General features: G+C 33.7%; 1 protein-coding gene across 1 annotated transcript; it reads right to left on the bottom strand.

Annotated features, from left to right (window-relative positions):
* Nucleotides 1-13,017: 13,017 nt before the first annotated feature.
* LOC135146138 (uncharacterized) lies at nt 13,018-14,357 on the bottom strand. The gene is made up of 2 exons (XM_064078291.1): nt 13,734-14,357; nt 13,018-13,681 (listed from the first exon to the last, which is right to left on the bottom strand). The coding sequence occupies exons 1-2, from the start codon at nt 14,145-14,147 to the stop codon at nt 13,028-13,030; spliced, it is 1,068 nt and encodes a 355-aa protein (XP_063934361.1). The 5' UTR covers nt 14,148-14,357; the 3' UTR covers nt 13,018-13,027.
* Nucleotides 14,358-18,300: the final 3,943 nt, after the last annotated feature.

Here is an 18,300-nt window from a genome sequence, read left to right as displayed (position 1 = left end):
GGTGTAGTGATGAACTGGTATCATTTGTCGGTAATCAACTGATACATTTGAACTTTCGAAACTGTCATTCTTATCGAACTGTTAATGATATTATACAATCAAATATCAATTTTTAAAAACAACAATAAATTTAATTTCAAGCAGAAGAAATAAATGTAAGATATAATGCGTCATTTTTATACATCTGCTCGGGTAGTAGTTAAGATTTTGTTATCTGCTGAAGTGTATAGGTACTCAATAAAAACGTCTGCCGTGATAAATATAATATTTTAAGACTACAATCAACAAAATATATTAATGGCAGACTTGGTCAAAATTAGTTTGAAAATTTTATATTTTTTGGCACTTTCAAAATTGTCTGCCACGATGTTAGACGCGTGATAATGGTCTGCCATGGTTATTTTTTAATAAAAATAAACATATATTTCAAAATATCCAAATGGCAGACATGGTCAAATGCATTTAAAATTAGTCATTTTTTGATACCTGGCGTACCTGAGCTCCAGCTACGCCAGCCGCGCTGGGCTTAGTGAGTCCTCAGTCCTTGTATGTTGGATCGAGGAGATTCTCTGTACAAAATTCGAGGTCTGGTCAATTACATACAGGTAGCCGGCCACTGGCTCTTAGACTAATAGGAAATAATCATTTCAAAAGAAGATTAATCGTTTGAAAATAAAATATTGTATTTCATTCGGAGTTTAAGTGACTTCATGTGACTCGTATGGACTTAATTCGCCTCGCTATCGCTCGGCGTTTAATCGTCCATACTCGACACATAAAGTATCACTTATTAAACTCCTAATAAAATAAATACCTATTATCAGAATCAGTAATGAAAAAAATTGTTTTAATAATTTACGGGAAATCTTTCGCCGGAAAACCATTGGCACGCTCTGTTTATGGTTGTTACAAGTTACAATGAAAGGTGATCTGTCTATATACGTATATCAAATTAACAACTAATATACGAATTGTTGGCGGCGCTAGGTTATTATTTGTTAAAGTTTACAATATAAAAAAATTATAAATAAGTATGTGCAGATTGAAACATAGTTTATTTATAAATGTTTACAATTATATATAATACCGCAAAGGAAAAATCTTATGTGTTCTGCAGATACAATTGTTAACGGTTCTAAAAGCATGATTACGAAGGAGATAAATAATAAAATGATTTCAAATCCAGCGGCTGGATGTAAGAACACCACAAAGGGGAGTAGTATTACTAAGATAATAAACAGCACAATGAGCAAGGGAATTAAATCATCATCTTCTTCTTCTAAATCAAAAGATTCATTTTGTTCCATTTGTTCTGAGTTTTACTGATAATAATTTATGAATTGTCTTCATGACAAGATAAAATTGACAAGTGTGTAGATCAGTCAAATAAAATCGACAAATACTTTTAAAAAGTGTAAAGAAATGTATTTGTGGAGACGCTTATATTTTTGTTTTCATTTGGAAACAGGGGAATAGTTCTGAAAACCCTTACTGCCGTTGCTTGGGGCTTAGACGTAATGTCCGTGAGTCAGCGATCCCTTTGGGGATAGAAGGGCGATCCTCACCGGAAGTGCACAGGTGTTGTGTGTCGCCCCCAGACCACCCTAGCTAGGTTGGTTCGTTTTCGGGTCAGTTCACCTCGTTAGTTGCTTCTCTTACCGTGTTCAAATACAAAAATTGGTAAAAGGTTTGACCGACTGACGCGCTTTTGATTGCTTCTGGATATTTCACGCTAAAATGAGCATTTGTTTTAATGCTGAGGCTTACAATTGTGACGTGAACCATAGCAACGTTGAGGAGTAGCTAATAGCATACGTAATAGTATGAAGCTACCTATTAATTTTATTAAATAATTAGAGGCCTCTTCAGAGTGCCGTAAAATTACAAGGATGTTAACTTGCCAGTGTAGTTCGCTAAGAACGTTCATCTCTATAATATTACAATTAGACGTGTTTAATGTCACATACTATGTGCAACGTATAACCAAATGTAAAAAATAAGTATAACCTAAGTCATAAAAAATAAATAAATATAGTAAGTAGTAATACATTTCAACTTATCTTACGCTAAGTGAATTATAAGCTTATATCAGGATTATAATCCTGCAATTTACGCTAAAAATACATTTTTCTACTCCCACATAGTAATCCATGAATTACAAACTCTTTATCCTCATAGTAAATCCCTATGGCCAAGTGACAGAAATAACCAGTATAGGTGAGTGTAGTATACACGAGCATAAAGTGCGAGTGTTATACTGACTCACGAGCTTATACTGGCATTTTTGTCACGTGTGTAAAATTAAGTTTTCTCTTATACCTGTTTATATTCCGTCTAAAAATAATAAAGTTCATATTATGACATAATTTTGTCCAACAGAATGTAGGGTATGTAGTGAGCGGGCGTTACCATGTTAGCATTGTAAATAAACAACTGTGAATTTTGGAAAAAAAAAACAAGGTTACATCATTTTCATAGATCGTTCTCATGGCATTTTCAAATATCATGTAAAATTTCCAATAGATCCTTTTTCAAACATTAATTTATTTCAAACAAATCTTGATGTTTTCAACATACAACAAGTTGAAAAGTAACATTCAAGCTTATAATCTTTAACTTTGGTAGGATAGTTTATTTTCTGACATTCTTTTAAAGAAGAAAAAAAAAACGTTTTTCGCACACAAGTACCCGTAGAGTGCGTGATAACTTGATTTTTGATTAATGAGTGCAAAATAGTTATTTTTGCACTCATGACCTTTTTTGATGGCTTTCGCGCATTTACCGGGGTACGGGAGTTCGAACTTCCCGCACACGTGCATTTTAACTTTCCGCTGCCATAGTAACCTTAAAATAGTCGGGTAGTGTGAACATTGTGACGTGTTGACGGCGCTGTCAATGTCATTGCTTATAAATAGAGCTGTGCGGTTGAAATTTAAACGCTGCGAATTGACCCCCACTCCGGCAGGCCATAGGCTTGCAACCGACGTTATGTATCGCGAAGAAAATTACGCGAAAAATAATGTTAACGGCATGTCAGTTGATGATTTTAAAATCCATATTCACGAAATAAGAGTAATCATAATTTTAATAATGTTCAGGTGTCCGTCTCGCTGACAATAAAACTATTTGTGCGAATTATCAAAAATAATCCACAACTGAAAAGCGAGAAGCGAGCAAGGCAAGGCTGTGTAGCGATCGGCACTGTGGGCCGATAGTGGGGGTAAATAAATTTCAACCGCACAGCTCTACTTATAAATAACTCACAGTTAATCTCTTCAGTTTAAAGGTTTATTCGTTGCAAAAAATATTGTACACAACACGTTAGTGAGCCTGCTTCCCGTATTCACGCAAACAAGCGTTCATGCGGGAAGCAGGCTATCCCGAACTAGTTGTGTAAATTATTATTTTATAACAAGTGCCCAAAAAGAACCATTACACAAAAGTGCTCCGCCTCGTGCGGAAATCTGCACGCGTGAACGTAACCTTTTTCGGCATATGTTATAAACAACGTTTTCTACAACTGTGCGATTTTGTGACTGTTACCTAATTAAAATTACCTTAGAAACGATTTGAAAGAAGCAGTATTTGAAACTTGTTGGTTTTGCTTTCGGAAATGAGACATGTGCTTTTTGTTTTCAGAAACGTCAAATTGACACAAAATTTTATCTTTTATAGAAATTTATTACGACACTATTACAGTGACTGATTATAACCGAATCCTCGATTGAACTTGAAATTTCGTTTCGGAATCGCTGATTTCCCACACTTGTTGGGAAATAGTAATTTACACAAATAGTTCGGGATAGCAGGCATCACGAACGTGTTGTGTACAATATTTTTTGCAACGAATAAACCTTTAAACCGAAAAGATTAATTGTGAGTTATTTATAAACAACGCCGTAAACACGTCACAATGTTGACAGTACCCGACTATTTTAAGGTTACCATGGCAACGGAAAGTTAAAATGCACGTGTGCGGGAAGTTTGACCTCCCGCACCCTGGTGAATGCGCGAAAGTCATCAAAAAAGGTCATGAGTGCAAAAATAACTAATTCCTAACGGCGTGCGGAAAGTGACTACTCAAACGACTTGGTGGGTGGAAGTCTGAGGCAATAGCAAAATATTACACTCCGCCAAAAATATAAATACTTCAGAAATATTATCTTTGGAATCTATATCATCCACATCCTCTTCTTCCCCTAATATTCCTGGTAGTCCTGAAATAAATCTCTCAACAAGAATAACGTTTCAACACAACAGTAGTACATAGTCCAAATTCAGAATCTTCCACCACAGTATAGAGATCATTCAGTAGGGACAACTCGTGTCGGTGCCTTTAATTTTTCTGACCCGAGTTTTAAGCCGTCATTAGTGATCGTTGTCCAAAATATTTCTAGATGTCGCCACCCAATTTAAAAAGTATCACAAGCGCTTCATTTGAAGATTTTAAAATCGATTCGTGTGCACAATTTACTATACTTTGTGCAAATGAATTTTTGAAATAGTATTTAACATTACTAGCATGGTAAAAGGGTTTTTACTGCGGGCAGAAGGATAAGGATACACCTTCTGGAGCCAGTAAAAACCCGTTACCTTGCGTGTATTGTTCAATATTTTATTTGTTTCTCATTTGTAAATAACTATTATAAACTATTAAAAACTCTAGAAGGTCCAGTATTTGAAGAAATATTGTATGAGCTTTAGACGTATTGCCTTGGAAACGCACGTCAGCATGGCACTTATCATAGCACTTATTGTGTTGTCTAGTTCTGTCATTTAGATTTTTCGATTTATCGTTTTCGATGTATTGAAATGAGTGTGGCGCAAGCTATATTACTGAGGAAGCAGCAATTGTGAGTGAAAATTTGCCTAAATCAACTTTGGATGTCATTTCAACTTATAGTAATTTAAAATACATGGCTGTATGAGCACGAGCAAGGCTGTAAAAATTTTACTGGCTAGCCAGAAAAATTTGTACAGGCTATAGCCAGTTAAGTGACATTTTCATGTTGAATACAGTGACTTGTTAAATTGATGTTTACAAGTGAGAAACAAATAAAAAAATTAAAAATAGTGTAATAACAATAACATTTTGTAACTAGTTGATCCTAGAAACCACAGAGTCTATTATAATAAATAATTAATTAAGTACTCTATAACAGAGATGCCGTGTTGAAATTCAGATTTGGCTCCGCTTCTCTGATTATGATTTTACGTTTCATTAATTTCTTTTCCATGATGGTTGTAAATTGTTCATGTTTTGATGGGACCATTGTTTACTGTTTTTTTTTGCAAAAAAATTAAATGTATATTAGCGTTTTCTAATAACGTTGAATTTTACAACCATTTCTTTTCCATGATGGTTGTAAATGGATGTAAAATTCAACGTTATTAGAAAACGCTAATATACATTTAATTTTTTTACAAAAAAAAAAAAAAACAATAAACAATGGTCCCATCAAAACATGAACAATGCTTTTAAAAATGTCTCTGTGAAAATTACACTTAACTGCAATAATTACACCAGAAGATCAGCCTTAAACCATCAAAACCAATGCAACTAAACTGCCAAATTTAAAATATTTCACATCAAAGTCACTAGATAACCAAAGTTCACTGTTCCAATGTGTAAGAAAGAGAAGTACCTTGCGTTGCGCGTCCTCATACGGTCACAAGACAAACGACCACCCATGAAAACGGATCAGTAAAAATTGCGAGTTGTCCCTACTGAATGATCTCTATATTGTGCTACCTGTTCAACTTCTACAACCAACAATACAGACGAAACTTTTTTTATACCCTCTTTAACCATGTCAGCTTCGTCGGCATTATTACAAAAATTAGGGCCACCTTTGGTGATAAAAATTGTAGCAATTGCATTATTAATATCAATAATAATTAATTATAAAATTTAACCAACTTTTGTAATACCTTTGTTTTTTTCATTGGATCAAATTTTTCATTGGATCAAAATAGAAAGTTTGAGAAAACAACAAAAACAGTTTTCAACGTGTAGTTGGGACTAATTAAAGAAAAAATAGGTATTACCTACCAATTAATTCGTTTTGTGTTACAAAATTAATATTAGGTATTAGTAATAGGTACCTAGTTGTATATAGTTTCTAGAATTATTGTTATATTTTTTAATGAATTTTTTCAAATGATTAAGACAGTTAGGTCGTATAAAAAGTATATGACACAATTTTGGTGGTAAGCTAATAACGAACTCATCTTATATCACTCGCTCGCTACGCTCGTTTGTGTGCAAACTTCCTCGTTCGTAATTAACTAGCTTCTTACCATCCTCGACTCGATATGTACTAAATATGTATACCGCATTTTATAAAATATGCATTTTGCATAAAATCCGATCCTTAGTCATGACATATTGAGAAAATATGCAAGTAGCCAGTGTTCCTATGGAATCGATTACAATACATGTCTCCTTCCAATTAGCTTACGTTGGCGAAGTGAAAATTTATCAGTTTTTTAAACAAATAACAAACAAACTTCAAAATAATTATTATTAGTTATGCAGTTGTATAAAACATCAAAATTAATTGTTTTCAAATGAAGGGCAGTCAACCATCTTGTCATTTAAAATTTTTGGGTAAGGGGGCTGTCGGCCAGTGGGGCAAAATGACAAGGTTTACGTCTACATCAATATCTGTCCGTATCAAAATTAAATTGACTTCTTTTTGGATTGTACTCAAAATAAAACCACAGGTGAATTATTTAGGGTGGTTTTTTTCATTGAAATGCTCTCTATACCGGTGTTGTGTGATTTGCAAATAAATAATAGACAGGTGAAATATAATAGTAGATGCGAATTATTTACAAAACAAGAATTTCTGACGGTTATTTTATGAATTTATTTCTGTAAGAGGACATAATTTTCTTTGCTAAATTGTTAATCTGCTTTGCTGTGTGTCTAGATTAGCTAAGATTTCTCATAGCAAGCAAGATAATTGCTCATAAATATTTTAATTGCATCATTCAGCTGAAGCTTAACGTATGAATAAACTTCATTGTGTTCTTACAAACGCAAGGTATAAAATTAATTTAGGCATTATTATCACGAAATTACTGTATATTCGCTTTTCTATATGTGCCAAAAGGAGATTTGTATTGATCTGAAACATAAATGTAGAAGTTAATCCTAAATTCGCCTGTTAAAACAAACGATTGAACTTTATGGTAATTTAAACTTACCAGTTATGCAAATAAATCACAAGTAGGTATCTTACACAGTAAGTATCAGCTATTGTGAAAGTTTCTCAAAGGGACTCGTTTTAATATAGATTATTCACATTCCAAGAGCCGAAAACAATAAGTTGATATTTATTAGGCTCTTGAAGAGAATTATGGTAACACAGTTAGTGCCGAAAATAAGTAATAAGAATGGCAGTTCTGTATTAACTTTACGTTATAATATTTCAGTTTTAGACGAAATATGTGTGTCATGTAAAAACCCTTAATTCCAACAACACAGTTCTATCGACCTTGTGCTATCTCTTAATTTGTTTCAAATTTTGTCATCTATTGTAGGGTTTTTAACACGCTTATATTAGATTCACTTTTAATCTACTTCTAATTATCATATCGATATGAAACTCAGGGTGTGTAATTTGGAAGACAATACAATAATTTGGTATCATCGAGAGTACGAAGAAATACAGTTTCCCACAAAAAATTTCAAACATCATTTTTTGTCATGAAAAAATTTTAATGTAGTCTATGCTTTATTGCCATATTATTTCGGACAACTGTAATGTCAAATTTTCTAAATTCAAATTCGATATGCATGCTAACAGAACCCGGGTGGGGTCCTGATGCTATGCTTCCCCGCCACACCTTGGGTCGTGGGTTCGATTCCCGCCCTGGCTCTGGGTGTCGTGAAAGTCCCGTTCCCCTGTAATTGGGCCTCCGAGCCTGTTGGGGGACGTAATTAAATAAAATAAAATAAAAATAAAAAAAAAACATGCCAGCGGTAACAGAAGAAAACAAATTTAAAGATATTTATTTAAATCGAAGTGGTGTGACACACAGTCAAGTATAAGAAGTATTGGGGATACCAAGAAGTACCATTTACTCCATTATAAAAAAATGTGAAGGTGATATGATTGGCAGACGACGAGGTTCAGGAAGATGTCGTGCATCAGCACTTGAAAAAGATGCAATCTTTGCGAACTTGGTGGGAAAACAGAGCCTTTACCACAGCTGTTGAAGCTGTAAGGGTTATACACATTCCTGCCAGTGTTAGAACGGTGCAACGTCGTCTAAAGCAAAATGGATTGCGGAATCATGTCGCTGCCAAAAAAATGCTTCTTACGCTTCGACATCGGGAAGTAAAGATAGGATTTGTATTGAAACATTTAACTCCAGACGAAGTTTTTTGCAGCAGAGTTGGCTTTTCAGATGAAAAAGTTTTTCAGTCGTCTCGCGACGGTTGCATAAAAGTGTATAGGCCTCGAAATAGCCGCTATAACTCGCGAGACATTGCTACTAATGAGCAAAATATACGTTTTTGGGTAAATGTTTGGGCATGGATTTCTGTACGCAGTACCGCTGTCATGCTCCATTGCGAATAACGATTAAATAGCGATGTGTACATCCAGATTGTCGAAAATGTCATGCTACCATCGGTTAGAAGGATCTCCCCAAATGATCAATATATATTCCAATAGGACAACTACCCAGTTCATACTGCTCGTAGAGTATCAGCGTGGTTCGAAAATCATAATGTAAAGTTGAAGCCCAAACCTCAATCCTATCCAGAACATGTGGAGTCTGTTGGTAAAAAAACTGCGGCGCCTATGTTTAGGTTTTAATAGTAAGGATGATCTCTTGGCGGTCATTACGTACGCGTGGCATACATTACCTGAAAATTACAAGAAAAATCTGTGCTTTTCGATGTCCAGACGTTTGGCTAAGGTTGCAGAAGCTAATGGGGACATGACAAAGCATTACTTCTCTTATTGTTATTTCTGGATTCTGGATTCTTAATTTATGGGGGCTGACCGTAGCCAGCCGGCACTTAGGCCTCGCCTTTGGGCCCATTGTACCTTCCCCAAGTCCATATCAGGGTGTTTTCCCGCTCCTCTACTCGTCAAGCCACCCAACTGCTTGAATGTACTTGAGTAATGCAGAGGGTGGAAACTCCCTGATATTTGCCATACTAGGCCAGATGTCCCCTAGTATGGATTCCCTGTAGGAGGCTAGGGCTGGACACTCACGAAGAATGTGCTCAGCTGTTTCCTCTTCTTCATTGCATCCACGACAGATTGGGTCTGTTCTTATTGTTATTTATTTATGTAATTTACTTAATAAATTGTTATAATATTGTGTCATAATATCAAATTACTTATTTACAGTTTTTTGATTTGCCATGTTACGTTGATTGATTTTATTTTCAGCCTCACAAGCGAATGTACGCGGAACTGTAAACTGACCTTAAATTTTAAAGGCGAATCCGTTTTTTCTGGTTTGAAAAAATTGGTCGAAAGTTGTTTCAACAGAACTTCCCTCGCTCCTAAAATACAATGAAAAATATCCAGCATTTTTGAGTTGAGTTTTTTCTTTACCACAATTTTGTGATGACCTCATCAACATATTTGCAAAGACACGTATATCAACTTGGATTGGTGCATTGTCATACTATTAATAACAGTATTGTATTCCCAAAATTTTCTGAAAAAATGGAGTGAGCCGTTCCTGCTTTAATCAATAAAATAAACTGACTCATTCATTATTTCTTTTGGGCCACCTGTTTAAGCAAATCTAAAAAATATGAATGCAATGATAAATCACAAGTAAAAACTTATCATATATTTTGGGTGGAATTTATTTGCCAAAATTTTAAGATGACGTCATCAATTTTTTGGTTGGAATAAACAGATATATTTTGATTAACAATTTACCATGCTTACAATAACTAAAAAACGTCTGCAAGATTTCAAAGTATTATGTTTTCAATTCTTGATTTAATAAATAAAATATATAGTTATTAATTAATTTTTTTGAGTCATCCTGTTTAAGCAAATCTAAAAAAATGAATGGAATGATAAATTACATGTATAAACTGATCATATTTTGCACACTTTAGATTTAATCGCCAAAATTTTGAGGGGGGATAAGCAAATACATTTTTATCAAAAATTTACCATGCTTATGATAACTTTAAAACAACTCGAAGCATTCGGTTTCGTAGTTCCTAATTAAATCAATAAAATAACTTCACGCAGTCATTAATCTTTTGAGTCACCCTGCATAAGCAAATCCAAAAAATATGAATGGAATGATAATTCACAAGTACAGACTCAGCATATTTTGTACATTTTAGATAGGATTTATTCGGCAAAATTGTGAGATTACTTTATCAATTTTTGGGAGGGGATAAACGAATAACTTTTGCTTAATGGTTTACCATGATTACGTAAACCTTAAAATATTTATAAGATTTCGGAGAAATCGGTTTTGTACTTTCAAGTTTAAATTGCAAAATATTGTTATTCAGTTTAGAATTTTTTCCAAAAATTATGGATGTCTAGGGTGAAAATTTGACACGGATTCACACACCACAAGTGCAGAAGTATTTTTTTTTTATGAAATTAAAAAAAAAATATTATAAATTTTGGAGATGACGTCATCGCATTGTTGGTGGGGACGATTAGCAAAATTTTAGTTAGCGTTTAAACATCTATATTATATTCCTAATACACATACAAAATCTGAGAACAATCGGTCTAGTAGTTTCGGAAATTAGTTGTCTAATAAAAACGGATACAGACACCAAACAGACAGACAGACGGACAGGCAGACAGACGGACGGAAGCGGGAGACCAATTTTTTCGTATTTTAGAGGTCACGACACGTCGAGAAAACATGAAAGTGGTAATTTGGCCGATGGACTCAATTACTATACTTCCTTATAAAAATAAAAAGTAAATTGATCTAGAAATTCCTTCGCCCCTGAAGTACTGGCGAACAAATACAGATTCTTCGAAAAATTATACATGCGCGTTCATTCCTATCAGCTGTTTGTGTTTATTTTCAATTCGAAACCCGCTTCCTTTTGAATTTGGCGAGTATTTTGATTGGCTACTTATTACGATTCTAATTTCGTAAGCGCTATGTTGTAAACAACCCACAAGGAGGTCCAAGTTTGTAAGTATAATTTGTAGGTATCACTATAAGTATAAGTATAATTATAAGTGAATGTAAACGAGGGGTTACACATGTAGTTTACGAATCCGTATTGAGTTTTTACCCAAAACGTCCAGATTTTTGGAAAAAAATCAAAATTATAAAACATTTTGCAATTTAATTTTGAACCTGCAAAACCGAAAGCTTTGAAATCTTGCAGATGGTTTACAGTTATCATAAGCATGATAAATTTTTAATCAAAATATATTTACTTATACCTTCCAAAAAATTCATGACGTCAGCTCAAAAGTTTGCCGAATAAATCCTATCTAAAATGTACAAAATATGATGTACTTGTGATTCATTCCGTTCATATTTTTTAATTAATGAATGAGTCAATTTATTTTACTGACTCCATTTCCCCGGAAAATTGTGGGAATACAACACTGTTATTTTAAGTACTACACTGCACCAATCCAAGTTGATGTATGTGTCCTTGCAAAAATGTTGATGGCGTCATCACAAAATTGTATAAAGAAAAAACTCAACTCGAAAATGCTGGATTTGCTTCATTGTACTTCAGAAGCAAGGGAAGTTCTGTCGAAACAACTTTCGACCAATTTTTTTGGATAAATTTTGTCTCACAAATTACCATGTTTACGATAACCTTAAAGCGTTTGCAAGATTTCAGAGCAATTTCAACGTTAAATTGCAAAATATTGTTATAAAATTTTGATTTTTTTTTTCAAAAAATCTGGAAAAAAGTGTAAAAGTTCACACGGATTCATAAACCGCAAGTGCAGGAGTAAATGTAAATTTTGAAGTTGACGTCAGGCTATTGTTTGGGGATGATTAACCAAATTTTGGTTAGCGTTTTACCCTCTACCTCGATAATCCTAATAAGTATACATACATCATTTACAGAATCAGTCCAATAGTTTCACATATTATCAGTTATAATATAACAAGTGATATGATTATTATCGATAATATTTCGAGTGAAACCGAGCTGCAGATTCAACGAGTGCGAAGCACGAGTTGAATGTGCTGCTTCGGTTTCACGAGCCATATCTTCGATTATTAATCATATCACGAGTTATATTCAACATGAGAATATAATAAATGAACACATTTTTTGATAACAGAATTGATTTTGTCGTTTTGAGCTTGCCCCCAACGTTGGCAAGCCATAAAAGACAAAAAAATTTACGAAATTTTAACATTTGTCAATTTGACAGTTTTTAAATTTAGGTAGCAACAGACCACAATAAGGCAATAAAATTATTATCGCTGTGATAGACATGTAACTAAGGGCATGAACAAATTCTATTGGAAGAAATGGGGTCATGTGATTCATGAATTATATTCTCAATTATAATATAACAAGTGATATGATTATTATCGATAATATTTCGAGTGAAACCGAGCTGCAGATTTAACGAGTGCGAAGCACGAGTTGAATGTGCTGCTTCGGTTTCACGAGCCATATCTTCGATTATTAATCACATCACGAGTTATATTCAACATGAGAATATAATAAATGAACACATTTTTTGATAATAAAATTGATTTCGTCATTTTGAGCTTGCCCCCAACGTTGGCAAGCCATAAAAGACGAAAAAATTTATGAAATTCTAAAATTTGTCAATTTGACAGTTTTTAAATTTAGGTAGCAACAGACCACAATAAGGCAATAATAGTACATTATGGAACTAGTGGATGAAGTTGAATTTCAACGGCGAGAGTGATTTTTTCACACGAGCGAGTGCAACGAGCGAGTGCGAAAAAGAAACTCGAGCCGTTGAAATTTCTTCATCCGCGAGTTGCATATACTATTTTTTCTAAGAAATTAGGAAATAAATGTTTGTTTATGGTAGGTATTTTATTTTTGAAATACATTAACTGTAATAGAACAATTTGTGCAATTATCACCAATAATATTTACACTTTTATCGTAAGTATTATTTGAACTTGTATCTTTGTTTAAACTTAGTTGGCTGCTTCCTGTATCAATAACTGCACTTGTTGAAGTTGATGGTTTATCTATAAACAACCTGTTTGCAATATCTTTTCTTGCAGATAACGATTCGTCGATGTATCCTTCAGCTACGGTGGATGATTTCCACCCACCGTGTCTTTTTAACATCATAATATCGCCGCCTGCATTCACTAATAAAGTCGCAGAAGTTCTGCGGAATGCATGGCCCGTGTACTCTTGAGGGTTTCTTAATTTCAAATATGTGGCTATAGTTTTTGGCATTGCGCTAATTTTATTTATTCCAACAAATTGTTTTGTACACTTCCCTGATTGATAATTGCAAAATAATCTTGAACTCTCTAAAGCGGGAGGACGGAGTGCAAAATACTTCCTGCACAGATCAACATATTCAGCAGGAATAACAAATTTTCTCGAAGTTTTGTTTTTAGTATTTGGAAGTGTTATGATTATGTTTTCACCGTTTTCCATGTTATTTAATTTCAATCCATAAAGTTCATCGCAGCGGCAAGCACCCGAAATACCAATTACTAGTACCACCTATAACAAATTAGAAATTATTACTTATGTAGATCCACAATGTTTGAATTACTTTTGTCAATAAATAAACATGGTCCGGTGCTTCATTTATAAATTTTATGATTTGTTCTTTGGAGAAAGTGTTGGATTTTTTCGGGTGATACCCATCGGATTTTCTTTTCAGAAATGCTCGTAGGTTTAAATATTTCGAAATATCTATGTTGTTTTTATTTACAAGCATCGCCCTTAACATCGAATATTGTGCCCACAGTGTGGACGGTTTCTTGTCTTTAGCTAACTCCCCAAAATATGCACCAAAAACGTCTTCATTAAATGAACGGCATTGTTTTCTCTCTCTCCACTTCATAAATTTTCGGTATGTTAGCTCATAAAACTTTTTAGACTTTTCGGGTATCAGATTCGAAAATGCCGCATTGGCAGCATTCAAAATTTCTTCAGAAACTTCGTCAGTCTCACTCATGTTCATTGTTTTCACTTGTGTAAACTAGCAGTATTAAACGTCAAACACTAACGGGTCGTCCAGCCTAGGCGTCATGATTTTCGAAGCGCGCGAAGCGGACGGTGCGGTCGGTGCAGGCGATACGCGACACGTTTCGCTAGCTGCGAAACGCTCAGGCTGGACGACCCGTTAAAATCGTAGACGGCCGAGTATTTTTCCACTAGAGGGTGAAATGAAATTTCATCCACTGCCAGCGATGGGAAAATGACAAACTTCAACCTTAATGAGTAGAAAAAATTATTATCGCTGTGATAGACATGTAACTAAGGGCATGAACAAATCCTATTGGAAGAAATGGGGTCATGTGATACATGAATTATATTCTCTGTCTAATAAAAATCCCGACAGACGGCAGACAGACAAGCAAATGAAAACTGAAGATCTATGAATTCGTATAACAACCGTAAACACTTGATGCGATCCAAACGCGTAAGATTCGGTTGAAATTATTTGGATAATGTTGCTATTGTTGTTAATTAATTTTTGTTAAACTTTATAGGAATAAAGTTTAACAAAAATTAAAGTAGGAACTTAAGAAAAACAAAATAATGTGCTCACCATGGATGAGTGAATATTTCGTTGACTCTTCAGGATTTTCGTACTCGGCTACTTCGTAGACTCGTAACGCAAAACGTCCCCACTGGTCAACATAAACCCCACCAAATAATACGTTTAAAATGCTGTTTATGTAAAAGACTTAAAACTAACTTCCGTTTAAAATTTTTAATCGTCGAACCACCTACTTAGCAACTATGTAGCAACGAATAACACTGCATTGTTTAAACGATCTGTGATAAGTGTGATGGATTCTGTGTACTAATACCTTCGATCTTCGACATATTGCAACAATTCCCACTACAAGGCTTTGATTTGATGAATACATGCCATTATTGCTTATACACCTTATGCACTGTGTCACTCAATAATAATTAATACCTCCTGTTCTTATGTAAGGAAACCTACAAGATTGTAATAGGTACGTTCTTGTACAATGTTCAAAGCGTATTTGATCAAAATTTCAGGATAAACTAGGTTGTAGTTTTTAAATGTAAATGTAAAATACACGTAGTCGGAGGCACCTTAAATAAACTGCTTACCTAGAAAATTGTTATTTTCCATTTTCCTTTGGTAAGTATTCAGGAGCACGGACTTGGCAGTTGTCATTTAAGAATCTGATTAGTAATAGTAATTATGGAATTCTTCCAACACCAAGTACAAACACAGTCACAAACTTGTCAATTCTAACACATGCGCCTTGTAATTTAATTTGCAACTTTTAGTTGGCGATCGGGGATCGTTTGTAGGAACAAACTAATTATTATTATTAATGCTAGATTATAACTCCAAAATGTATAACCGGACTGGGGAGTAGAAACTCGAAGAAACCAAATGTGCTAGTATGTCTGTAGTGAAAAAAGTTAATTTAATTTCAAAAATAATTGCATGTTGAAAGTTAACAAATGAATTACTATTACTGAATTAATTACTTAATATTAAATCCATCGTATGCGCTAAAAATTATGTCTTATATAATATATTACATGACAATTATTTGGTTTGAAATTTATTAAGAGTAAATATACCAGATTACCCTTAAGTAGTAGGTAGGAGTAATACACAATCATGAGGACATCAATTAGAGTGAAGAGTAAACACTGTAAATGTTTGCTATCCGGTTGTTACTGCCAACGACCATGTATCACACAATAGCGAATCAAATAACTCAAGAGCCATGTGTGTAAATTCCTGTTTGCCTGTTTCATTTTACTACAGCTGAAAATTGTTTCAACCTGCTGGTAAATAGTCTCCATATCACACAATTTTTATGTGTACTACAAATTTTTATTAAATATTTTACCCTTTTCCTTCACTGTTTAAAAACATTATTAGAATTCAGTATTTAAGGGTGCTTTGTGTAGTCATTAAAAGATGCTAAAATAAGACAAAATGTCAACCGATTTTGCCCCTTTGTTTTAACAGTTGCTGAACAATGCAGTTCTTATGCATACATATGGAGGGTTGCTAAAAAGTATGGATACAGCTAAATAGTGCCAGAACGGTTTATCAGAACTCATTGAAATTTTGTATATAGGTAGAAGTACTTAAACTCTATCCTCTGAAATATTATTGAAATTACCATCAATATTTGTTTATTTTTTTTTAATGACACGAAGGGTCAATTTTTGAAAAAAAGCATTTTTTTCTGCATTCAGTGTCGTAACACATGCCTTTCTTTATTTGAACTAAAAAAAAAAAAATAAAAAAAAAACGTTAAAATAGGTATTACAATTTGAAAAATGTGGAATTTATTTGGCGTAGGAAATGTCTTTATTTGCCACCTATGCATTGAAAGAAAAATTAAATAAAAGTTAATAATAATTGTAAAAGTATGTAATACAAAGAAATAAATTTAATGTGTTACACTACCGAATACAGAAATAGTTATTTATGAACGAAGGACGAAAAACTGTCTGTTATAGTCGAGCCTGCAAATTGATAGCCGAGGCGCAGCCGAGGCTAGCAAGCAGGCGAGACATAGACAGTTTTTCGTCTAGGTGTATATTACATTTTTTCGTCGACCTTTATGAAAGTAAGCAGTCACCTCGTAAATAATTAATTTTAACAGCAAATGACAGTCTATGCTATGTTTTCATTAAATCGTGGATTTACGAAAATGATCCAATTGCCGCTCTCGCAACTTGCCGTATCATAGTTACCACAGTGAACGAAAAGTGTTTGCGGACGAAAAGTGTTTGCAGACGAAAAGTACTTGCCTTCAAAAATAGTCGATTTTTCGTTCGGGAATTAGTATGTAAAATGCCATTTTTTGTAGAGGTCGACAAAAAGATGCTTTTTTAAATAATATTAAATTTGACTCCTCGGACTATTAAAAAAAAATCAAGTTGGCCTTATATCTCCAAAATAAATGTTGATGGAAATTTGAATAATATTTCAGACGATAGAATTCAAATAATTCTATTTGAGTACTAAATTTCAATGAGTTCTGATGGACTGATTTGAAAATATTTAGCTGTATCCATATTTTTTAGCAACCCTGTATATGCGTTCGTGACATAAAAACGTTTTGCGCCGCCATAGTTGTAAGTGACATTTTATGTTAACATTTGGCGTGCCACAATGGCAATGAAAAAAGCCTTAGTGCTACAAAATAACGGGTGTTCAATTGAAAAATCAGTTAGAGAAGGCGTTGGAGACAAACGGCGTGTTTATTCTTACAAGATCCATTTGGCAGAAACATAACCTGTTATATGCTTGGAGTGATTATGGATTCAAAAACACAAACATTCTGAGCAACATCGTTAATGAGGATACGTTGTGGGCCCGTAGGAATGATGCATGCTTAATTTTCGTTCAAAAACTTATATCTGAGCGTATACATTGTTAAGCGCTTTTGGAAGAAATAAGTTTTGTATGTCCGAGAGCAAGTAGTCGATCACCTATAGCATTTTACTATGAAGTCCCACAGACGTATCATCATCTTAATAGCCCACTTTTAACTGCATTAAGACTATATAATTGTAGTTGTACTGGAATGACCTTTGACATATTTCGCGACAATTTATGTGTATCTAGTAATAGGATTAATTTATTAAAAAGGTATCAGGCGCTATAGATTGTATATCACCATTATTGAGATTGCTCTACTTTGTTTCATGTTTGTTTGTATACATATGTAATTTTTCAGTTTATTAGTTATTAATTTTTTATTTATATTTTAATTTTCTAATGATGTTAATTATAACATAAGGTTTGGTGTTCCATTATAGACTATTAGTCTGTTGGAAATCATACTATTATTAATATTATTATTATTAAAAAGCTAAGTCACTTCCTAGAAAATTAGGTTTTCACGAAGCCAGCCTTGGAGTTTAGAAAGTGGTGTCCTTTATTGTTAGTTATCAAAATCAGCATAAAATCGTAACCTCCCAACACAAATTTGAGTCACTTTGAATCGTATGATACTTTTTTATTTATTCTTAATTACTTTGTTATCTATTATTTGCGATGTAATACAGAATATTTTACCTTATTTAAAAAAGAAAAAACATGCGGTCAACTTACCAAGATTTTACAGGCTACTTTAGTTGATGATAATAGC

This window comes from Zophobas morio, unplaced genomic scaffold, assembly GCF_036711695.1.
Source record: "Zophobas morio isolate AGI-343-1 ecotype UQ-CSIRO unplaced genomic scaffold, CSIRO_AGI_Zmor_V1 ptg000005l, whole genome shotgun sequence".
Classification (NCBI taxonomy): domain Eukaryota; kingdom Metazoa; phylum Arthropoda; class Insecta; order Coleoptera; family Tenebrionidae; genus Zophobas; species Zophobas morio.
Note: the sequence above shows the minus strand (reverse complement) of the source record. Positions and strands in the feature narration are given on the sequence as shown.

What these genes read in the sequence shown, in the direction of transcription:
- LOC135146138 (XM_064078291.1), bottom strand. Translation starts at nt 14,147, where the DNA reads ATGAACATGAGTGAGACTGACGAAGTTTCTGAAGAAATTTTGAATGCT. An exon ending in ATGTTTATTTATTGACAAAA is followed by an intron (nt 13,682 to 13,733) that starts GTAATTCAAACA and finishes AATTTGTTATAG; the next exon opens with GTGGTACTAGTAATTGGTAT.